Raw genomic sequence first — 23,377 nt, forward strand, 5'->3', positions numbered from 1 at the left:
GGTACTGCTCTGGTGTGGTCACTCAAGGGTGACCGGATCTTTGACGGTCATACTGTATGTCCTGGCAGTCTGCTGAAACCTTCTCTGCAGTTGGGACACAGTGGAGCAACTTTCTCCATAATGTCTGGAAATGCTGGTACATGACACACCTGCCTGCAGCATGCCAATGGCCCTCTCCCTTGCTTCTGGTGACATTTATTATGGAATGCACAGAAAATTGACTAAATGTGGCCTTTTTCGTGCAGTGACCTAAGCTTTGAATTAAGGCCTTTTTAAAGGTGACCTCACCAGGCATTGCTCCACCTGGACCTCGTTGGGTAAAAGCACACCTAACGAACTTGTGATTGGCAAGTTGCAATGCCTCACTGCACAAGCTGTATTGCTGGTCAGAGGGCTTAAAACAAATTGACAACTTTTTGTGAAACTACATAAGATTTAACTATAGTATTCTCATTCCAGAAAATGATTCTTCCCCCCCCTCATCAGTGTATATAGTGCTGGAAGCTGCAAAAATAGTAAAAGCTCACAGTGAATTTACTGTGGTCTGCAATGTTTCAGCACATCAGCAGTAAGTGTACATTTTGAATACTTCAAAATAATTCTGGCTATTTATGTTATTAGTTTTCGATTCTTGTTTGTAACACGTTTAATTCATTGACACAATTGTCATTGATCAGTTACTGGAAAAATGAGGGCTTCACCAAAAATCAGATTACAAAGTCTTAACACTGTTCATGTTTAATTCCTCACAACTTGAAGTATGGCTAAACCAGAGAAGATGGGTCTGCATTGGATGCAATGCTATTTAATAACACATGGCTTTATGACAAGACACAGCATAAAATGTGTAGAGAGAATGAAGAAAAAATACAAGTTTATTTCACCCTACTATTCCAGACTATATTTTAGATATACAGTCTATATACAGCATACGTTTATTGTACACTGATACTATATATTTTGATATAATATAAAATACAATATATTTTGAACACAAGGATGATCCTTGGATAAATAATCTTCTAGGAACTGAAAAGTCTAGATTTTTTCTTATTTATAAAGAAATACTATTTGTATATAGTACATATGGATACTTAATAATCATTCTCAAAAAAACATTCACATATCCACGTATGATATTCCAGCTTTTTTAAATCCAGGTTTAAAACAAATTATAGTTTACATTGCACGAAGAAACACTGGCGGAATTCTATCTAGTTAGGCAGGCCACTAGCTCCCAAGGTACTGCGTGATTTTAATGGGCTTCACAGAAGTAGCATTTTTAAGCATAGCCAATGGCCAATTGAAGTTTTGCAAGTCACACATCTATCCATCGTGAGTAAATATTTTATTCTTAGAGGGACACAGCGAATCAAAACCTAAATACCGCATCTTCAGACTTTGGGAGGAAACCAAACATGGAGAAATACAGTACATGGAGAAAACTCGGACATACGTAGAGCACTCAGCCTCTACACAGGAATGGAATCGAATCCAGGATCCAAGAACTACGAGGCAGCATATCAAAATCCTTGAAATGATACATAAAAACAAACCTTTTGTTTTTGTTTTCATTAAAACTAGAACCTTTATTCTTTTTTTTCCCGTTTAATCAACCTCCCTCCACCACTCCTAACACTTCATGCTGGACAATAAGTCAAAAGTGAAAAAACGTATTTGCAAGAATTCATTTTTGTTTTTATTTTCTCTGGTCTTTATGTAGCACTAGGAGAGCTGGTATCTGCTTCGTTTCAATTATTTTATCCTTATTATTATTTTTCTTATAAGAATAATGAACACACACCAATAAATACTTAATGTAAAACCCAAAGGCTTCAGAAAAAGTAAGAGTAAAATGGAACCCTTTTTATTGTTATAAAAGGCAAACAGTTTATCACATAAATCTTTTTCATTTGTATAAGAAAAATGTGTAAAATGTTCCGGATTTGGGGATTCCCTTTTTATTTTACAGTTTTGGCTTCAACATGCCCATCATCTTTTCCATTTTAATTGCCAGACTCATGTCACCTTTAATCTTCAGTTTTCCAGACATGAATGCCATGGTTGGCTTTAGTTTACCTGTGAACAAGAAAGATAACAAAAGTAAAGCATATCATGCAGCAAAAAAAATAAAGAAAACAGCCTTCATTTAATCGGTTAAACACTTTTTACATTATGCTGTTAACTGACACTTAGGACCACTTAAATTCACAGGAGGATTAAAATAATCCAATCAGTCTTAGTCTGAGACCTTAGGTCCATTCACACCTCTCTAATTAAATGAATTTAAACTACAATCATGGAATTAAAACAAGGTGATGGCTAACTAGAAAATATCTTGAGGTAAAAAAAGGGCCATTCTAATTATGGATTTCAATAGAAAGTTTAACTGAAACAGAAAAGTCTAATAAAAATGCAAAAGATGGCAGTAAAGACTTTTCTCACAATTACCTGTAAAATATACACAACTGTTTATTATTGGGATATCATAGTTTGCCATTAACTTAAGCAGTCTTAAGTTAAGTTAAGTTAATCAGGGTACCTTTAATGCCTTAGATTTTTGTCACAAACTAGAATGCCAGCTGATGTCAATTAGCAGGAGAAGAGAGAGGCTGCATCGCAATACATACTGTATCCTCCTCTACTAACACTACCATGATTTATAACCTTTTAAACTAGAGTCCTATAGGACTGGATGCAACTGTGATTTTAACTTGATAAATATATAAAATCCATAGCCAATCAGAATGCATACAGATATTTTGTAAAAATTTGTGAAAACAAATCGTCAATTAAAGGGGAACTTCAGTCCCGAATTCTCAGACTGGTAACAAAATAATATAAATAGGCGGCGGTATTGCAAAATTTTACAAATTTTGAATTAAGCACAAAACTGTGACCTTTGTGAAAATACTGTATAGTCACCATGTTGTCACAAACCCCTGGTCTTGCCAAGGGTGAGAGTGAGACTTCGTACGAATTGCAACGAGAAGCAGCCCTTCCTGCTCACTAGTCACTGGAATGACTAATCTAACACAGTGTACAAGCAAATAAGTACAGGTTCTGCAGTAGACATTTCACTGCAGCAATGTTCTAATGTGATCTGCGAGCAGAGTTAACAAGGCAGTCGTAATGGTCAGCAAAATCGTCTCGAAGTTAAGAGCGATATTTCTATTGGATTGAAAGAGATGGATTCACAAGCTTCTTGTTTACAATGTAATAAGGCCGCATCACGTCACTAAGTTTTGTTGCCTTGTTCTGAATCATAGACAACGATGGCAACATGGTTCTGTGCATACCTGGAAATTTAGTTTATTTTGTGATGTAAATTGTAGGTTTTACGCATTACTGTCTAGATTTTACAGTACTTTCATTGTGGTATGAAATGTACTCATCCATGCAGATTCTTTCTAAAAGCACTACATTTTTTCTTTAAGTGATTACAGGTATATGCATCTTCAAAAAAATACGTACTTACTGTAGGAACTTACAACAAAAACAAACAGAAATAGGTTTGCCCCATGACAACAGGAGATTTGGGATAAGGTTAGAGAAATAGGAAAAAAAAAATAACACAAGCAATAACTGTTTACCATTTGGATGTCTTAGCCAACCTCAACAGCTCATAATGGACTGACACTGGATTGTGATTAATAATACGGGCATTTTTTTCATCGATCAGTCTGCCTTCTATTTTAAACCAACTCAATGCATCATCTTAGTTTAACTCACAGGAAAGCAATTAATGCTACTGCAAAGCAATATTGACAGTAAAGTAATGCAAAGAAGGAAGGTGGCTACTGCATTCATTTATCATCCCTGAGCCCATAATCAGCAGCTCACAAACTAATGGCTAACATAGCATTATTTTGCTTACGGGTTTATTCTGTGGTGTAAAGTGATCATTTTATTTCAATCATGCACCATGTTAACAATGCAGAAAAAATGCTCATTTTTATGCTAACAACACCTTAATTAGAAACCTTATAACTATACATTGTGCTTATATTTTATAATTCTTGGATCCATCTCCCACGGGTATATTCCTGGTTTTTACTTTTAATGTGCTAATTCTCGTATTTCTGCATTATTACCCGTCAAAGCACAGCAGCTATCATCTCAGCTTTGCTAAATTACCTACAGTAATTGATACCAATTATTAGGAGCTACTGTACATGCCTGAAAATGAAGTGTGGCAAGATGGGGGTGCCCTGGCTTGGCTCTTAGCACCGCTTAATATGTCGTTTCTTCATTTCACATTAATCATTTCAGGCTTTGCATACTGAAATTTAAAAACAAATAAAAATCTAGGGATTAAAATAGATTCTAGGTAGTTTTCATTTTAATTGAATATGATTATCAGCTGAGTTATATTTAAAAAGTAAATGTATATTTAGTAAGAAGGATGCTGAGGTGTTGTGGCGTGCCCTTAGCACTTCTCTTGTATGTGCTGATCCCCATATAAAAGTGAACTTCTTCTGAAGTTTGCAGCTGAAATATTTACCCATTCTTTTGTTCCAATACAATACCACTGTACTCAGGTTCCTGAGGTGGTTCAGTGAAGGTTCAAGAAATCCTGAGACCTTATCCTAGATGTTCTGAGATCTCACATAAACTGATTGATATTTGCCAATTAATTTCTACATTGAAAGCAGAACGATGCAGGTGCATATTTTTAACCTAATAAGAGAATTACTTGCTTGAGTAAACTTTAAATGATTGTGCTGCTAGAAACAGTTGTGTTGTGCATTTTAATGTAAACTGCAAATAACTGTATGCAGAATGTTGTCAAGTACTGTAGTTTAGAGGCAAGTATTAAAATATCAATGCAAGAAACCAGGTGCTGTACATCTAATTAGTTACTACAGTATGTTTTGAGAACAGAAACTTCAATTTCAAAGTTACTTTCTAATTCCTGATAAAGTGTAGTTTAAAACTACTTCACATTATATCCAGTAACAAATCTCAATGAGCACTCCCTTGAAAGTGTTAAGTATGCATGATAGATAGATGGAGCATGATTGTCCTTCTTTCTGTATTTTAAGAGTCAATTGATATAAATACCCAATCCTTTCATTTTGAAACTATAATAGTGCTCAGAATGGCAGTATTCAGGGGTAGCCCAGAACCTAGTATTAGATGGTGAGAAGTTTTGTCACCAAGCAAAAAATGCAAATGATGTATCTAATTAAAATGCAAATAATATATTCATTGACACAAGACTGCAATGAATAAAAACTCTCATAAAAACAGGGTCTTTATTTGTACTATATTGTACAGATTCTTCTGCCTTCTAAGATTTGCTAATCTGCCCAGTAGTGTACAGCACTGTATTGAAAAGCAATCTTCATAGACTCATCTACATTTATTAGATTGGTCATTTTCGGTTTTCACTTTTAAAATAAATTTGAGAGAGCTTTGCACTAATGGCTTTTGGATTTATTATATTTGGACCACAAACTGGATTTTTTTTCTGAATATTACAACTCTTAACAGGTGCACCAAAAGATCACATCCAGGATTTAAAAAAAAAAAAGGAAAGAACCTTTATTGTTATTTCATACTGTGCGCCCTTAACTCAGGGACCTTGGCCTTGTAAACTGAGGCACATAAAACAAATTTAAGTCTGGAGATTTGATTTGGGCAGGGAGACAGTACCAAAACATAAAACATGTCAAGGTTATAAGTGCATTCCTCCACAGGCAAACAGGTTGTCACAAGTCAGTTTCAGATAATAAAATAATTAAATTTAATTGATTTCTAATTTTTATTCTCAAGTACCTCAATGTACTGCTAAGTGAATTACCATTAGACCTAATAATTGGAAACCTACTGGTTTCTTAAATGTAGGAAATTTATGCTGTAAAACTACCTCTACTAAATGTGCAAACAGCTCATCAGAATTATTCTACCTATGATTCAGTATCCCCCTTCATGTATGAATACAGGTGGTAGTCCCATTTCATTAGTGTGGTATAATTTACCTCATTCTGAAGTACAGGAAGAGGACAGCAAAAATGTCAACACCAATGTAAAATCACTTAATAGGGAAAGTGATTTTACATGTGTGGACAGTACTGCCTATACAGTATGTGCTGTGGCATAAGGTCGACCATCGTCTGGAATTCAGAGGGATGGATGAGGCACCATTTGGATTAAGAAGTCAATCAGCTCACACCTAGTGGATGGTGGTTGAATCAGTGCTTGCTTAGGAGTCATTCCAGAATATTCCAACATTGTTTGATTGAGTTCAGATCTTGAGACTGAGAAGGTATATAGATACATTAGTGTTATGCTCATCAAACCCTTTGTGACCATACATGCTCTGTGAATGCGGATGGGGGTATTGTCATCCTGAAACACATCTGTCCTCAAAGTGCAGAAATGCTGCAACATGGGGTGAAGAATATCAGTTGTTACCATTAAGTACCGATTAGCTTTGACCTTGCATTCTAAGAGAATGAATGCACACAAACTGTGCCAGTAAAAGAGCCCTTTACTGTTGGAACCAAGCACTCTGGACTGTACAGGCAGGCTCTACACACACACTAATCTGTTTGTTAAGAAGATGGTGAAAGATGATTCATCTGAGCATATCACATTTCTTCACCAGTCAGCAGTACATTGCCAGTGCTTTGTACCACTGGACTGCACCATGAATGCAGACATACAGGTTTGTGGAATGCAACCCAAGTCTGGCACAATTTTTGATTCAACGTCTGTTCACAATTCAGACTGAAATCTGCCATCAAACTGTTCGTACACTTCATATTAATGCATAGATAACTACCCCTAATTAAAGACATGACTTTAATTACTGGAAAAACAGAGAAAGATCTTCCTACATAGTACCTGAGTAATGAATAATGCCTGAATTCCAACAGCATGACTGAAGGCAACCCATCTGTGGGAGAAGCTGCCAAAAGAATGGTTCAACAATCTCCATCGGCACAGTAATACTGAACTGGCTTCCTGGTTTCTCTGTGAGGCACAGGCCACAGGCTGGAAGTAAGAGGGTCACTACACTGTCCCAAAACCTTCTCAATGGTCTGACCCTTCCTTGTATTTTGTAGGCTGCAATGGCTACAGCTCAAACTACATGTTGGCAAAACAGATGTAGCCCACCACCTGTATGAAAATAAACAGGTAACTGGGTGAAAGGGGAGGTGAAATGCATCCCCTGAGCCAGGAAACATGGAAGGTGATGGCAAAGAGAGTGGTAGAGTATTTTATTCACTCGCAAACACCATTTGTCCTTTGACATGGAAGACAACATGCATGGGGATGTAATGGTAAGGAGATATGCATACATTGGTCAAGTCAATTGAGAATGTGGTGGAAGTATGACTATGTGCTGGTGGGGTTATAGCAAGAACACCTTTGGTTTAGACTGAGGACAACCTTGCAGCTTAGCGATACATTGATGAATTCCTTGACCCAACACGTTTCGCATTCCTGCAAACCAATCTTTAAGCACTATAAGGATTGCACTGGCCTGACTGCAAGAATATGTAATGGCCTAGCCAGGTCCAGCTTTGCTTTCTGTCCTGAGTCAAACAGAACATCTGCAGGACCAGCACATCTATGCCATCAACAGGAGACATCTGCAACAAACCAGCCTCCTCCAAGCAGAGATTAGATTCATACCATCTGCCCTGACAGGATTCAATGACCAATGAGGCCCCACCTGATTCTCACTTGAATGTCGTTTCTTTTGTCTTTTTCTCCAGATGATCTTATCTCCCTCCACCCCAACATAACAGATCCTCCCAAATGCATGAATTCAAAGGCACATAAAAAAAAGTAGCACATTGTCAGAATTTTCAGGGATTTGGCAGCAATTTCAGTAACTAGGTTCTGTATGGGACACACTGGTACAGCTCCTGTGGCAAGTGTCCTGTTCAGATACTTAGACTGCTCCCAACCCTTGGTAAAACCATCTACTGAACTGCCTTAACACAACTCCCTCCACACATTTGATTCTGCTCACTCAAACATGTCTGCACTTGCCTGTGAACATTTTGACGAAGTCTGCGCTGTCCATACTCATCACCACATCGGCCGTTACAGGAGGCTCTCCACTGCCAGCACTGCCTGCGCCATTCTTCAGGTCAATATACCAGATCCCTGCGTGTTCCCCTGCGTTACAGCACATGAAAAAGAGATCAAAGAAAATCTCTGTGCACCTCTTCCCTATAATCCTTATAAACCAATTCGCTGCCAGACTCATTAATAGCCATAGTCACACATGTACCCATTACGATGATGAAGATATCAGACACCGGGAGTTTAAAAATAATTTATGAACTTCCAGATACATATCACCTGCTTAGCAACTTGAAGTCCACAAGGGATTAGCCCCAATACTGGAAACATGTAGTACAGAAAATTTAATTACATTGTTCTCATAAATCTACAACATTTCATACATACAGACTAATACAAATTGCGAAAACATGAGAAACTCTCCTAGAAGCTTAATAAAAAAAAAAACAACAGATTTACAGCATCTTCCAGATGGAAAAATATTAAAAAAATGGAAGGTAGGGTGAGACAGATTAGCAACAATAGACTTAGGTTTCCTCATGGACTGTTAAGAACATCCATTGTCATTATAATAAAATAATTTGTAGGAATATCAATAGAATACAAAATGCATTTCTGACAATATAATCTTTAAATTCCTATAGCATTCCAATTCATTTCACAAGTTGAAGCCATTCACAGTTCAAAAATATTTAATATAACAATTATATTTATCACATAATGTTTACCTTATCCACATTCCACAATTTACCAGCAATCTCACAATGAATCAGAAAAGAATTGGATATAACAATTTCAAAACAAGTGCATTACATATTTAGTAGCATGGGTTGGATTTTCGACTCAAGAGAGTGGATACAGGTTGTGGATCAAATGATGCAAACAAAAGCTACTGACTTTTCAGCCCGTTTAATGCCCTTGGGAATAGACTGACTAACAGTGTAGCTATTCAGTGTTAAACAAAGGCAGTGACAGAGGTACAGGCTTAGTGTCTTGAAACTGCTAGACTAAAATAAGGGTACAATCCAAGTTAGAGTTCTTAACATGTGGATGATGCTGCAATTTCATGCTTTAATCACAAAATCAGTATTTGGGTTCTTAAAATCTCAAAAGCTATAGAGACAAGCTTTCAGTTACTAAGAACTTGACACTACTGTCATATAAAGGCTATTCAAACAACCAGAGTAGTCTTTGTGTTGCTGGGTAGATTTGCCTAGTGCAATATCTTTAGATTAGGAGTCCTCATTCCTGTTCCTGAAGTCTCTTTAAAGCAACAACACCTGAACAGCTAAGACAAGTGATACACTTTCCAATTAAGCCAATAACAAGCTAATTCATGTCATTATAAGCCCCCCATAGACTGAATAACTGTAGGCACCAGACCTATTACTTGTTCCTTTGCAGCCTACGCATGCTGACACAGCTACCCACCTGAATTAATAGAAATAGCCAAGGTGCCATGTGTGGTAATATTTTGTACAGTTGTGCACTAATGCATATGCAATGATCACTTCTAAACACTCATCTGTTGTAATAAAAGAGGGTGACCAGAGCTGTACTCGGACTATAAGACGTCTTGGGTGGGGGGGCAGGGAATGGACTCTGGAAAATAGTTTTTACAGTAGGTAACAAATTCAAACTGATTTCGAACCTTCACTGAACTGTGCTATGACTTATTGCATCCTCTACAACTGCAACCACCCAATCATGAACAATAAAGAAAAAAAACTCACCAGAAAGGTCAAACCTGTAAACACCCTGTGTCGACTGGACAACGTCAGGGTTCAGAACTCCCTTTATGAGATCAAAAGTATCGGCTATAGGTCCGGCCAATGCTGCTGCCTCTGCCTGGGATTTCCCACTTTTCAATATGGGAGATGCACCTGCAAAGGCAGTAAAAAAGGCTTTTTAAACAACACCCTTCCTAATCAGCTCTGTGGCTGCAATCCAGTCAACTACAGAAACAACAGTTATGTCTTCTCGTACACTAGAGCTGAGCGAGACACTTTCACAGCAAAACAAGGGTTGTCATGTTACTGTTTAATTTTCATTAGTTCTTCATGATTTTTTTGTTAATCAAAAAATTAGGTAATACTTCCGTTTTATTATGCATTCATTATTATATTGCACATGGCAATAAATTAACTTCTGATTTACAGATAGCGGACAAAACAAAATGCCAACACCAATGGAGGCACCAATGTAAAAGTCACTTAATAAGGTCAGTACGTGTTGTGGCATAAAGTCTACCAGCTCTAGAATTCGGCAGGAGAATGAGGCACCATTCTTCCACAAGAAAGTCCATCAACTCATGCATAGTTGATAGAGGTAGAAAATCCTGTCTTGGGAGCTGTTCCAGAATATCACATAAATGCTCAATAGGGTTAAGATCTAGTGAGAAGACCATGGCACATGGATAGCATCAACGCTATGGCCATCAAACCACTGGGCAACCACATGTGCTAATCCATGGATATGACAATCCGGGAGCATGCACTTCCTCCCACTGCTGCCCTCTGTTGATGAGGACACCAACATCACAGTTGAAAGTTGAGCCATCTTGGTCGCCGATACTCCTAATCGCGCCTCAACAATTACGCCTCTTTTAAAGACACTGAGGTCTCCTCTTCTAGTCACACAAACCATAATTAATAGGCAACCAGGCCCGTCCAGTATTAGTATGCATGGCCCTAAGCAAACGGGGAAGTTTTTTGGTAAACTAATTTTATTAATAAAAGATTATTCTTATATACACTCCATTCAAAGCACTTTACAGGTAATGGGGACTCCCCTCCACCACCACCAATGTGCAGCATCCACCTGGATGATGCAACAGTATGCTCACCACACATCAGCTATCAGTGGGGAGGAGAACAGAGTGATGAAGCCAGTTCATAGACAGGAATAAATAGGAGGCCATGACTGGTAAAGGCCAGTGGAATTTTGGCCAGGACTTTGGGGCATGAGTTGCAGCAGTATGGAAGCCCTTGCTTACAACATTCTTGGTGTCTCTTGGTTTACCAGATGTTTCCATTTTTTTTTATAAAGCTTCCAAAGACATCTGTACAAGAGCAGCTAATTAAGGTCTCATCAACTGAACTACCTATATAGAATATTTTCTCTCAGAAATTATAATCTTGTTTCTATAATGTTTCGTTTCATGGTAAAGAAAGAAAACAATCAAGATTGATTTTTACATTGAGTCATGTCTTCCATTTACTATAGCCTTCTAAATGACTAAGTCTGGTCTGAATTATTATCCAAATCAGCGATAGTTTAGTGTCTGCCATTCACCTGTGCTGTTTTGTTCAAATGAATCAAATGAACAATTTTGGATTGATATATTAAACTTAATCACAAGAATTGATTCATTGTGCAAATAGGTAAATTATTCAGAAATCAATTCAAGTGGTTAAAATCGAAGCTTGAGATTAATAGCTGGATGTTATGCAATCCTGTAGCCTGGACTGATTGCAGAAATAAAGCATACCATGATCCTCCATTTTTTTAGCCAGTGTTTCAGGGTCATCATCCAAGAAGAAATCAGGGAGCAGAGGGTGCCCTGTGGAGACAGGTTGTAGAGACTGAGCTCCAGAGAGGCATGGAAAAGGGCCACAACAATGTATTGTCTCTCCAGATAATGTTCAGATGGGCAATATAAAAACACTATATTACTGTATATTACTTATTAGCATGTCACAGGTTATGTCACCACATTGAAGACCTTTACAATGAAATTTCAAACCAGCAAAAGTGCTCCTAAGTAAAAGTAGCAAAAGTAGTGTAAATCAATCCCACTATTTAGTTCAATGTCCCTCAACCAAGAAATACAAAAAATTATATGATCATGAAATACTGAACACTAAGGAAAACCTAAATGCAATAAATCACAAAGTTGACAAAAAATGACAAATGTTTGTAGGAGGTCCTATCACTAAAATGTCAGTACACATGACTAATTAATTATACATTTGTCATCACCAGGGGGTCTGACTGTGCAAGTGTGACAGGCTTGTAGTGTGTGAGGCCACAGCAATACAAGCTGTGCATCTTTGACATTCTTGTACAAGGCTGCATGTACTGTCTTGTGGGATTCTGTCCCATTCCTCATGCAGTGCATGACTGTTTGCTTACTGTTCATGTACAAGGGATTTTACCTCTTCACTAACATAAGTCAAACCTGGATTTGTAAAAGGCCGCCATTTCTCATCTCGTTGTCTGTGTTTTATTAAATACACACACTTTCAAAGAGCACTAGGATACCTACAGTATTATGGGATACCAAAATACAACTGTACTATTCATAGCTTTGGGCAGCACAGGGGTGCAGTGGTTACCATTACTGCCTCGCAGTGCTGAGGCCCTTGCTTGAATTTTGTATTTTTTTCCACAGTTTTGCAGGTTCTCCCCCTTGTTAATGCAGGTTTCTTCCTGGTGTTAATTGTTAATTCTGGTTTCCTCCCACACTCCAAAGACATACTGGTTAGGTTAACCGGCCCTGGTGTGAGAGTCTGTGTCCATGTGTGCCTAGCGATGGTCCTGCCTCGCGCCCATCGTGAATCGTACCTGGAGCTACAGCATAAACATCGAACTCTTTGATCCCTTCTTGCTTGAGTATGTCTTCGTCAATGGTGAAGTTTCCAGAGTAGGTCTTGGGCTTGGTGAGAATACAGTAAGCAGCGTCTGCCATGATCTCTGGTTTCCTGCACTGCTTGCTCACACCAGAGCCGCCCAGCATGTCCATGGCTGCAGTGTGTATAGCTGGAAAAGAAACGCACCGGTAATAATGTTGAAGGGTGCATCTAAATAAGGCAGAGTTAAAAAAATGACCATTAAATGACTTAACATTCCAAAAACGGCAATTAAATTGTCACGATTATAGTCCCCCCTCCTTAAGGGTGCTCCAGCCCTTTCACTTGAGACCTTATTCTGTGCACCTGATTCCTATTCCCAGCCCACCTTAAAAGCCAGGCGCTGACGCTCATCCGGGCTCTGCATCTGATTTCCGTATCGTGCGAGTCCGGGACCTGGAAGCGCCTGGTCCCGTTAAGGTTTTAATCTCGGTTCCCGTTCCTGTTCCCTGTCCGCCGGTTCCGACCCGGTCTTCGTGTTTTAATTCCGCGTTTTGATGGATCTCCTGGTTTTGGACTTACCCTTGTGTTTTGGATTCTCTCTAAGGACTACTCTTTTGGATTGTTCGCCTCGGCCACACCTCCCCAGTGCACCAGCGCACCTTGGACACGCCCCCCTGTCTTCAGCCCCGTATTCCTGCATGATGTTTCCCTAGTGTTTCCCCACTTTTTGGATTGTGTCGTCCGCATAGGGTCCGGAAAGAACTGTTCGTTATATAAATTGAATAACTCGATTAAAAGAAATTAATCTGAAGAAAGTGACATCTCAGATTACATCAAGTGAGAGAAGCACAGGGGCCGGTACTGCTGCAAGCCATATGAGCAATGCTGCTACCTCACAAGATTCTTTCATTTCACCGTGGGCTCCTTGGAATTGAACAGGGACACAGTCAAAACTTTCACCTTGTCTGCATTTGTTGGAAAAAAGGGGTTTTTAAGAAGCGCAACAAGACTTCAAGAGGCAGAAAAAGAGGTTAAGAATAGCCAACAAAGTCTCTAATCACAAAATAATTTAAGATGCTGAGAGCCGCTTTACAGTTTCCACATTTCAACAGGGAAAAAATGCAATTCTCAACCCACATGATTTCTACTACTGTACATTTTCACGAAAGCACTATGAATCATGGATCATCTAGTTGTAATCTGTAATACTGCATATTGTTTGACTTGTGTAGGCCTTTTGTATTATTATTATTATTAATATTATTATTATTATTATTAATAGATTGCAGTGTTGTTTCCCCTCCAATTACTAAGGCATTAGGAGCAACAATGTTTAAAAATATAGTCACCTACCTGTTTTTGGCCAAAGAGCATTAACAGCAATGGCTCCGCGAAATTCCTCAGCCATTCCCAGGACACACATTGACATTCCATATTTTGCCATGGTATAAGCTGAGCGAGGAAAAAAAAAACAGTAGGCAATATACGTGAATTAGCAATAATATCAAAAACTACATAAAGTAAGTGAAGGGTTCTTCAATATTTCACAAGACTCCCGATAACCCATTATAAAATCGACTAAATTGACAGAATTAAAAAAAGATTTAAATTAAAATACCACTGCACTGAAATAATTAATACTCAAATGGAGGTTTAACTAATACTGTGACAGTGTCCAGGACTGCTAATGATGACTGTTAATTTTGGTTTTTGTATTTACAAGATCCTAATCAGAAAATTTGTGTTTCCATTGAATGGTATTCCGTTAACTGTTGTCATTTTTAATTAACACCTAAATTATGTATTTATTTTAGAATTGTTGGTCCTTCCAAATATACATTTTACTTTTTATGATGGTAAAAAGGTTTTCAATAAGGAAAATGAAACCATATGAAACCTAGGAAAGTACTTCAAAAAATCATGTTAACCTTATTTTTCTAAGCATTTAATCAAACCATGAAGCAAGTACCATAAGAAACAATTAAACAAAATTCATCAGTACATTTCAAAAATATTATGTCGAGATACTTTTCTGAATATGGTCCTCAGTGTCTTAGAACTTCAGTTTAAAATGGCAAAAAATAGGAAGAGGCCCCAGACGTTTTTGCTCACGAAAAATGATGGACCCCAGTTATTATAACATTATATCCTTATAAAATCTCAAAGTGTAATTCTTCATACAGAATGATGAAACAGTGCACTGCATAACAATTTTATGAGTGAAAGTGTGATACACAAGGTAATATCTCACAAGCTCACCTGTGTGATTCTTGAACCAAACGGGGTTGAGGTTGAGAGGTGGGCTCAGGTTGAGTATGTGGGGATTTTTGCTCTTTTGAAGGTATGGGACACAGAGCTTTGACCTTTGAAAAGAAGTGCATTAAGCGAATAAGTTTTGCAGTTGGATGGCTGTATTTCATCTGAAGGCACAGGAATTCATTTTAGCAACAGTGATTAGTCTCCTGAGCAAAGCGAGTTAGTTTTCCTGTTCAAACAGACGCCACAGTGCTATTTGTATAAAGACAGATGTAAGCATCATTTTCAAAGCTTTAAAGCAAAGCTTGACAGAAGACCATTCCAGACTCACTCCTCATGGCTTTGACTTCCTTTTATGATCTGTACAAAGCACTTATAATGATCTGGGAAGACATGAAAGCTTTAAATGGAGATGTGCGAGTTTAAGTTTGCTCTTTAGGTGGGATGGACAGGAGTAAATTTTAAAAATAAAACAATTTTGTTAGGGAAATTACATCTACAGTATTTACTGTATGTAAAACATTTGTAGACTCTGAAACAAAATGCAAACTTGAAACACTTAAGACATGGTATGTAATGTAAATTACGAGCAAACAATTATTTGCTGATGTTTTCCTGGACTTCTGTAGACAGGCAAGATCTTGATCTGTTGTCCCTCTAGGCAAGCACACAGTATGTGACCAGGATATCACTAACAAGGAACTTCATGGTATTGCATAAATCATATGCAGAATATCTGTTCAGAGCAGACTGTCAAAGTAAGCATTATCAATGTCTACTCATCTCATCTTACAACTTACAGTAAGTCATCCCCTGCCCTGTGTCTTTTAGATTATGTTCAGCCACAGGTGTCCACACTGCTGTCACATCTACTGTAACTAAAGGACGTTTACCCTTAAACTTGATTACCTTAATGGGTGCATCTGAGAACAGCCCAGTGTGAAAGAAAATACAATTCCATTACTGCACTGCAACCATGTCTAGCATGGAAATCAGCGCCTGTTTCAGCCAACAGTACCAGAGCAGGCATGGCCTCTCTGCCCTTACTGTCTTCCTGACAAGATAGCTGATATTTGATTAGAAAGCACGGCAGGCTAAGAAGTATTGACACAGCAGAGCCGATATTGGACTGCGGGAAACATTTGTTGAATGGTCAGTCTTCTGAAAATCATAAAGGTATTATGTTATATTACATTTTAAATTCCTTTGCAAACAGAGTTTAAACAATACAAGAACATTCCAAAGAACACAGAAATTCCACAAAGATACTGCAGGACATTTTAAATTCAAATTACTGGATTATATGACAATTATTTGTACAGACTCATTTTGCAAAGAATGTTCAATTATTCTTGATGCAAAAATCTCTGGATGTATGCATTTGTGGAAATTCATACACATAACCTATTATCTCCACTGTAGATGGAGAAATGTTCTGATCCCTTCTATAAAAACACTCACTAGGGATGGATTTACCCTAGCACTGCCATCTGGTTATGCAAGTGGACAATACAATGTAGCTAAACCAGCAACCGTAAAGATAAGAAGCTGACAAAGTATTATCTTGCGCTTTTCAAAATGACTGACAAATGGGGAAAAAAAGAGCAATTTTGTATTGCTACAAAAGTATTTCAGAGATTCTTCTCTTCAAAGAAAAAAAAATATCTAAAAATCCCTAGACAATTTTAGCACTATCTAGGTAAATTTAAATTCCACAATATCCAATTCATAACTAAAAAAATTAAAACTTAAAACCTCCAGAGAAAGTTTTACCATGTCATTATTTATAAACTCTAGATGTACTAAAACAAACTAATTCTCTTTTGTACAACAGAAATCATATTAGGTAACTAAAGGCATTCACAAGCGCTTTAACAATTGTAAAACTGATGCTTTACAATTTGCCTTCACACTTACAAGAAGTATCTCAGACAGACATTCGCCATTTTCAATGCACCAAACAAAAAAATATTCACCCGTGCACAATCCGAGCATCAAAAGTTTGTTTGTTCCTTTTGGTGCTCAGAATGGGCATAGCTGAAAGGGCACAGGTGCTGAGGAGATTCAACCTGTTGCATGTCAAGCCTGGTGAAAACAAAGACCAAAAAGGCAGAGTGGAATAAACATTCCATGCTTATCAAGTGACAAATGCCTTTGTTCTGTACTAACTAATTTCAGGCGGTCAGACAAGTCCTCTTTTGCAATGAATTAGGGCTTTGCATGGACCACCATGCTGGATGGCAGGGAGAGAAGCACAGAAGTTGTAAGATGGCGCCGCCAAAGATGGCTGCCGTCCCGCGAGCTCCAGCCCGTTTTTGTCTTTTTCTTAAGCATTTCATTGCCGACAACACCGCTGGATGCTGTACTGTTCGTGCATTGATGAATAAACCTTAATTGATTGAGAAATGCAGAACAATACACAAACTGTTGTGTACAACAGACACAGGTGGGGAAGTCCAAGCATGTTAGTTGGTGGAAGAGTGCCTAGTAGCTGCAGATCTCCATTTGTAGTGACTGATAGCCATCTGACTGTACAGTGCTCCACTAAACAAGTGCTGGGCCCTAACTTGTTGCTATTCCTGTGGGCTTAGTTTGACATCACAAGACTCCAGCAGGACAACTCACTTTCTCATGCTACTCATAGAATTACTGTTTTCCTGTGAAATGAGAATATGACAGTGATGTCTTGTGAGCTCTACTCTCTAGACATGAGCCCCACTGATTATTAGTCGGTACGCAGGGAAGGCATGGCACATAGGGCACAACAGAAAGGTCATATGCTTGGCTACCTACAGGAATGGGACAGTTTCCCACAAAGTATCTCCTACCAAGTGGGAAGCATGCGTCACACTCATAAAGCTTAGATTGCCTCTGATGGTGGTCACACGTTGCTAAACAGTGAGTTTCAAAATACACCCTATTTTCATCAACCCTGTTGAACAAATCCTAATAGGCGCAATGAATATACCAATGCTGCACCTTTTCAATTAAATCAGTGAAGAGCTACAAAAAAATACTGTTACCTTCATGGTCACCTGTAGCTGCACCTTTAACTACAAAAAGTTACAGTATAAGCTTTCTTATGATGCTCTTTGAAATAAAATGATCCTTTTTGCAGATAAAAATCATCTAAGGTTGAGCAATTCAAGAAAGATATTGGTCACACTTGCTCATCATTGCTCTTTCTTCCTGATTCTGCATAAACTCTTAATATCAGATCCATCTCTGTCTGGAGCCCGGGCGAACAAATGTGTGCAGAAGTCTAGCAGGAGTAATACTGTAATACAGCTTTAGTCACATGCTATTAATTTTAACAGTTCATGAAAATTAATGAGTTTAATCAATCAAATTTTACTCACGTCAAATAAGTTCCCCTTAAATTGATACCCAACATAAGGTCAACCTTTTTCATGGGTGTCTCCAGAGTTCCGGTTAAATTGATAGCACTAGCATTGTTTACCACAATGTCAATTCCTAGAGATTTAGAAACAAGGAAATACATTTGACAGTTAATACTAGAGTAAAGGCATTACTAGCACACAATGACAGACTTTCCATCCTACTTTACCTCTCCCAGTAACAATCTGTCCTGAAGTGGTTTGAAAACCTAGTGTATGGGAGTAATTACCTACTAGCAACAAAACTGGGAGGAATACAGTTTTTCATCCCCTTCTCCCCTTTATAACCCTGTGTTCTAAGGCATCCAAATGCAAAAAATGAAAAAGGCGTTTTTAATTCTTACCATTTTCACAAACTTTGTAATATAAAGCATTTTAACAAGCATCAAAATGTAACTGATGCAAAGGAAAGCTTTTTCTATAAAATCTGAATTTTCATTGCTTACTGTATTCTTTTGAGAGTGGTGACCGCAAAGTGTACATTTTTAAATGTACTGTAAGAAAGCCGGATCCTTTTTGTTTAGTGTGCATTCAACAGCTACTGTTCAGAACTTGAAAAATGTACAGTAGGATTACTGTACCTTCATTCTATAATTTACCAAAGCAGAATGCAAACAGGACAGTAAGACAATGTGACACTGTAAATGTTCAATACCTGATGCCCAGCAATCTTACCTCCAAACTTCTTCACAGCTTCCTCCACCGCATCGCTGACCTGCTTCTCGTCCCTCACATCGACAATACAAGGCAAGGCCTTCCCCCCAGCAGCCTCAACTGCAACAGACAACAGACATACAGTATCGTACTAAAAGTGCATAGCTGCACTGGCAAATACCAAAGAAAAACCACCCAGGCCAAGACAGCTTGTCCCAGTGCTGGAGAAAAAGTGACATTGAAATCAGATTCTTGGATTTGTTTAATTCTATTTACATTATATTTTTTCCAGTATGTCACTTCTAAGCCAAAACATCTTCATCATTCCTGTTCTTTTTTTTGCCACGGTGAATGATTAAACATGCTTTGGGGAGGTAAGAAATATTTACAGTAGGTGATAAACTACCTACAATCAATTAATAACCAGAGGATAACACTACTGAAAGGGCTTTTCCTTTAGGGAACCCCAATAACAACTTAAAATCTCCCAGCCTTGAGAAGTCAATTTGCAAATGCCCATGCGACAAAAACTACTTTCCCAACACTAAAAACTGTGGAAATAAAACTACACAAGTGAAAGCTTAAAGGTGAGAAGATGAAAGTGCTTTTGCATTAACACCACTGAGGGAAGAACTGACATGGTTCCCTGCTTTCTTCTGTTATTTTGTCTGGCAGAAATTGAACGACATAAAATTAAGGAGTCTTGCAAGGTCTTATGTTGTTTTTATTTCTGCACTTTTAGCGTCACAAAACATTGTATACAAAATGTTAATCTTTTGTGTCGTGGGAGGCTGTGTAACTTGTGCCAGATACAGTATGTTTTTGAAGCCAATACCCTGGCTTCTTTCAAGAAAGGACAGGATGGGATCCCCAAATCATCCTGAGGCTGCCAACCACCTAGTAAACAAGCAAATGAAGCAAGTGGCTTCAAATCCCAAGAGCAACAACTCACAAATGTTCTCGTCACAATTGAATCAGAGAAGTTTAACACATGTAAGTCAGTATGTGGATAACAGCTGCCTTTCAATTTCTTGCCAATGAGACTAAAGGTTAATGGTTCTAAGCCCATGACTTCCAAACATACTACAAACTGTAACACAGGGAAGGACAGATCATGAAATAAACCGGACTCTTGTTTCTTTGAAACCATTTTGATCACTGAAACAGAAAAATAAAATAAAACCTACTTTCTTCCGCAGCAGTATAAATGGTCCCAGGGAGTTTTGGATGGGCTTGGGCTGTTTTGGCAGCGATCACTACATTGGCACCATCCTTGGCAGCTTTTAAGGCAATTGCTTTTCCAATACCCCGGCTAGCACCCGTGATAAACAGAGTGCATCCTGCTAGTTTTCTGGAATGAAAAAAAAACAACAACAAGTGTATTATTGAAAGTCTAAGTCACAAAGCACAAAGTTCCACTGAAAACAAAGGTAATGAGTGTTCCTAACTGGAAAGTCAACCTTGCAAGAAAGATACAGGTATTATACCCAAATGCACTCACCCTGCACACAAACTTTCAAAAATATTTTTTCACAATTATCCAAGCGCTTCCATAAATTAGGAATGCAGGATTTCCTCATTCTCAACTTCGCCTTCTTAGGTACAGGTTTTTTTTAAAAAGTACTGAATCTGTGGGAAACGATTTGCAAACACTCTCAAAACAAACTGCTTGCTGTTGATATAGCTGTATTATCCATAATTATGGACATAATAGCTAATATACTGTACATTACTATGGATAATAGTTTAAATAATTTCTTCACACTGTTTTCTTCCCAAGACTATTTTCTTTACAGTGAGACAATAACAATTTGATAACCTACTGTATCTTCCCACATGCTTCATATAGACTTACAACACTTAAGAAAAGCTTTAAGCTCTAAACGTCCACGGCACGTAATTCTGCTTATCAAAGACAGATATCTTAGAATAGAAATATCAAAATACATGTCTCGCTCCGAGATGCATATGTAGCGAGCGCAGAAAAACAAGAAAATATACCTGAAATGTTGGAAGTATTATACCGCAGTCCAGAGGGACTTTAACTTAAAACTACGAAAAGCGGCAAATTTGTAAAGACTTTGTAAACTTTGAAAGCAGTATTAGGAATCTGACATCACATGTAATATTGTGCTGCGTTATAGCAGCTCACGCTGCCTGTAGTTAAACGAGACCAAACATGATGGACTTCGCCCAAAACTAAATTTTGCCAACCACCAAAGTCCAGTGTCCAGTTTTCAAGGTCGAAAACGACTTTGGCACGCCTGTAGGGTTTTTACGAAACCTCCTAGAGTTGCGAGAACACTTGCTTTGTGTATAAAGTACATTGTGACTGTTTCCACAGCCTTCACTTTGTCGTTTTTATGACTTTTTGTTTACCACGCACGAATATTCTTGTGTCCATATCTTCGCAAGGGAAACACAGAAAGCCTTCAAACCAAATGCATTTTAAAGACCACGACTGTGAGCTAATTATTCTTTTCAGACACTCGGGGGGTTTGATTGAACACTGGGGGACCGCTGAATACATACATACGTTCACAACGCGAGAAATACTGCTCAACAGGGTTTTAATGCGAAAAACACGTATATGACCATAGGAAGCAGAACAGCACAGTCTCCAATTACCCAGACTTAATTTTCGTTTTCGAACTTCAAGCTAACTTTACCCCGGTGGTTCGCGCTGCCTCTAGTTAAACCAAAGAAATGAAATGAGACCAAACATGATGAGTCCAGTCCAGTAGACATCAAGTTACAACGTCGTTTAACTGACGATTTCTATATGCTGTATAGCGATACGTTACAGGTGAAGAAAGGAAAGACGTGCACTACTTCTATACGCGATCTACACACACTGCTCCCCATTTGCTTAAGACAGAAACTCTACTGCTTCATTTAAAATCAGCCCTGCAAGCATTGCTGCACTCAAAAGTATAATAAGTACAAATTACAATCGCTCTGAAGTTATTCGCTAATTAAAATTTAAAATTGGTTATTGCCTGCTGTGCTGGGGAGTGTCTCATATTTGTTACAGTCCAGAAATGAAACTGCATACTAATTTACTGAAATATTGATCTGAATATTTACTGTAGCCGCAAATGCAAATACCAACTGACACCCTTTCACCTGAATTTCTTTTCAACTTTGCACAAGCTCTGAGTTCAGACGTTAGCAGGGTTGCAGACAAAAGCCTTCTCCGATAATTCACCTGAATGTATTTACTATTTCTTGAGAAGATGGGCCAATTCAATTTTCAATAAACGCCGAAAAGAAATTTAAAAAATATAGTAAAATAAACTTGTAAAAAATCCCGCTTTTCAAGTTAAAGGTGTCAATGAACGTATTAATAAATGTACAGGATCGTTGCTGTTACATTCATTACTGCACCTGCCCTGAAACCCAGATTTATATATTAACAAGACAAAGTAAAAGGTAACTGTTCGCACTAAATGCTGAAACAGTTATAATATACTGTAGTTAAACATTGCAGCTTGTCAACTCACCCCGTATTCGGCAACATCTTTTAATGCGCTCTGCAGGAACAAAAAAAAAAGTCTGCTTAAGTCTTTAATGCAACTTGCGTTTTTCCTAATGTGCAGCCGAAGAAGAGTAATGCATCTAATATAATGACCACTTATACAGCAAACGTCCGAAAATATCTCCGTACCACCGTACTGGCACAATGCAAGCTGCCCTTTGCCCCACTTTCTCTGACAGAGAAACAACCTCGGTTCCGGTTAAAGGTTACACACAAGTTCATTACAAAAACGTCAAGAGAATTTCAGAATTCGATTTCGAAAATCCCATATTATCGCCAATACTCATGAAAATGTGTGCTTTTTTTTTAAATCAGCACTAGCAATTTATTTTAAAATACCACAGATCACGAACAGTCCTTGTCAACTTGCCAACAAGACCGGATACTCGGAAAGTAATTCGTGCAGCTACACGTCAATCACATACGCAACGTCCTGATACGATGAGTAGGAAATATAATTATCCTGATTAGTCAGGTGAGAATAAAATATTACTTTGTTATTACAATCTGTGCGAAAGGCTTACCCCGGTGTAGCACAAGGAATAAGGCAATGAAAGAAAAATAATAATACATATTAATATTGTGGTATAAAGAATTTGGCAGCGTTAACAAACGCACACAGAAAAGATTTAAATACACAACTGAAAAAAATATCCCCGGATGAAAGGGAGATATAATTTCGGGTATTTGACGGTCGCAGCGAAACAAACTGACTAGCAAGCGGGCCAACCAAAGTAATTAAACAGCGCATTGCTGAATGCGACAGGGGGCGCCAGTCACAAATCTCACGGCAGAATAGTAAAGGACGATCAGATTTTAAACACCAGCTGCTAGAAACCTGTTGTAAGGACCTTTGTAATGGTATATACCAGGTATAAAGAGTAACTATGTACAGTATAAGCCGTGCACAT

At 38.1% G+C, this 23,377-nt stretch overlaps 1 protein-coding gene and 1 long non-coding RNA gene across 2 annotated transcripts; both read right to left on the minus strand.

The window, feature by feature from the left end:
* Nucleotides 1–1,845: 1,845 nt before the first annotated feature.
* On the minus strand, nucleotides 1,846–22,790 carry hsdl2 (hydroxysteroid dehydrogenase like 2). Its single transcript, XM_088630254.1, has 11 exons — nucleotides 22,432–22,790; nucleotides 20,116–20,279; nucleotides 18,950–19,048; nucleotides 18,236–18,350; nucleotides 14,880–14,983; nucleotides 13,974–14,072; nucleotides 12,613–12,807; nucleotides 11,537–11,608; nucleotides 9,780–9,929; nucleotides 8,011–8,139; nucleotides 1,846–2,079 (listed from the first exon to the last, which is right to left on the minus strand). Exons 1-11 carry the CDS (start codon nucleotides 22,446–22,448, stop codon nucleotides 1,967–1,969), a joined length of 1,257 nt encoding a protein of 418 aa, XP_088486380.1. The 5' UTR covers nucleotides 22,449–22,790; the 3' UTR covers nucleotides 1,846–1,966.
* On the minus strand, nucleotides 5,529–8,004 carry LOC148673612 (uncharacterized). The gene is made up of 2 exons (XR_015936067.1): nucleotides 7,688–8,004; nucleotides 5,529–7,128 (listed from the first exon to the last, which is right to left on the minus strand). It is a non-coding gene; the product is annotated as an uncharacterized LOC148673612 (long non-coding RNA).
* Nucleotides 22,791–23,377: the final 587 nt, after the last annotated feature.

The sequence above is a fragment of the Lepisosteus platostomus genome, chromosome 4, assembly GCF_059453375.1.
Source record: "Lepisosteus platostomus isolate fLepPlt1 chromosome 4, fLepPlt1.hap1, whole genome shotgun sequence".
Classification (NCBI taxonomy): Eukaryota; Metazoa; Chordata; class Actinopteri; order Semionotiformes; family Lepisosteidae; genus Lepisosteus; species Lepisosteus platostomus.

Coding starts and splice junctions, on each gene's coding strand:
- hsdl2 (XM_088630254.1), bottom strand. Junction 12,808..13,973: donor TGCTCTTTGGCCAAAAACAG/GTAGGTGACTAT, acceptor TTTCTTTTCCAG/CTATACACACTGCAGCCATG. Junction 8,140..9,779: donor TTACAGGTTTGACCTTTCTG/GTGAGTTTTTTT, acceptor GCTGTAACGCAG/GGGAACACGCAGGGATCTGG.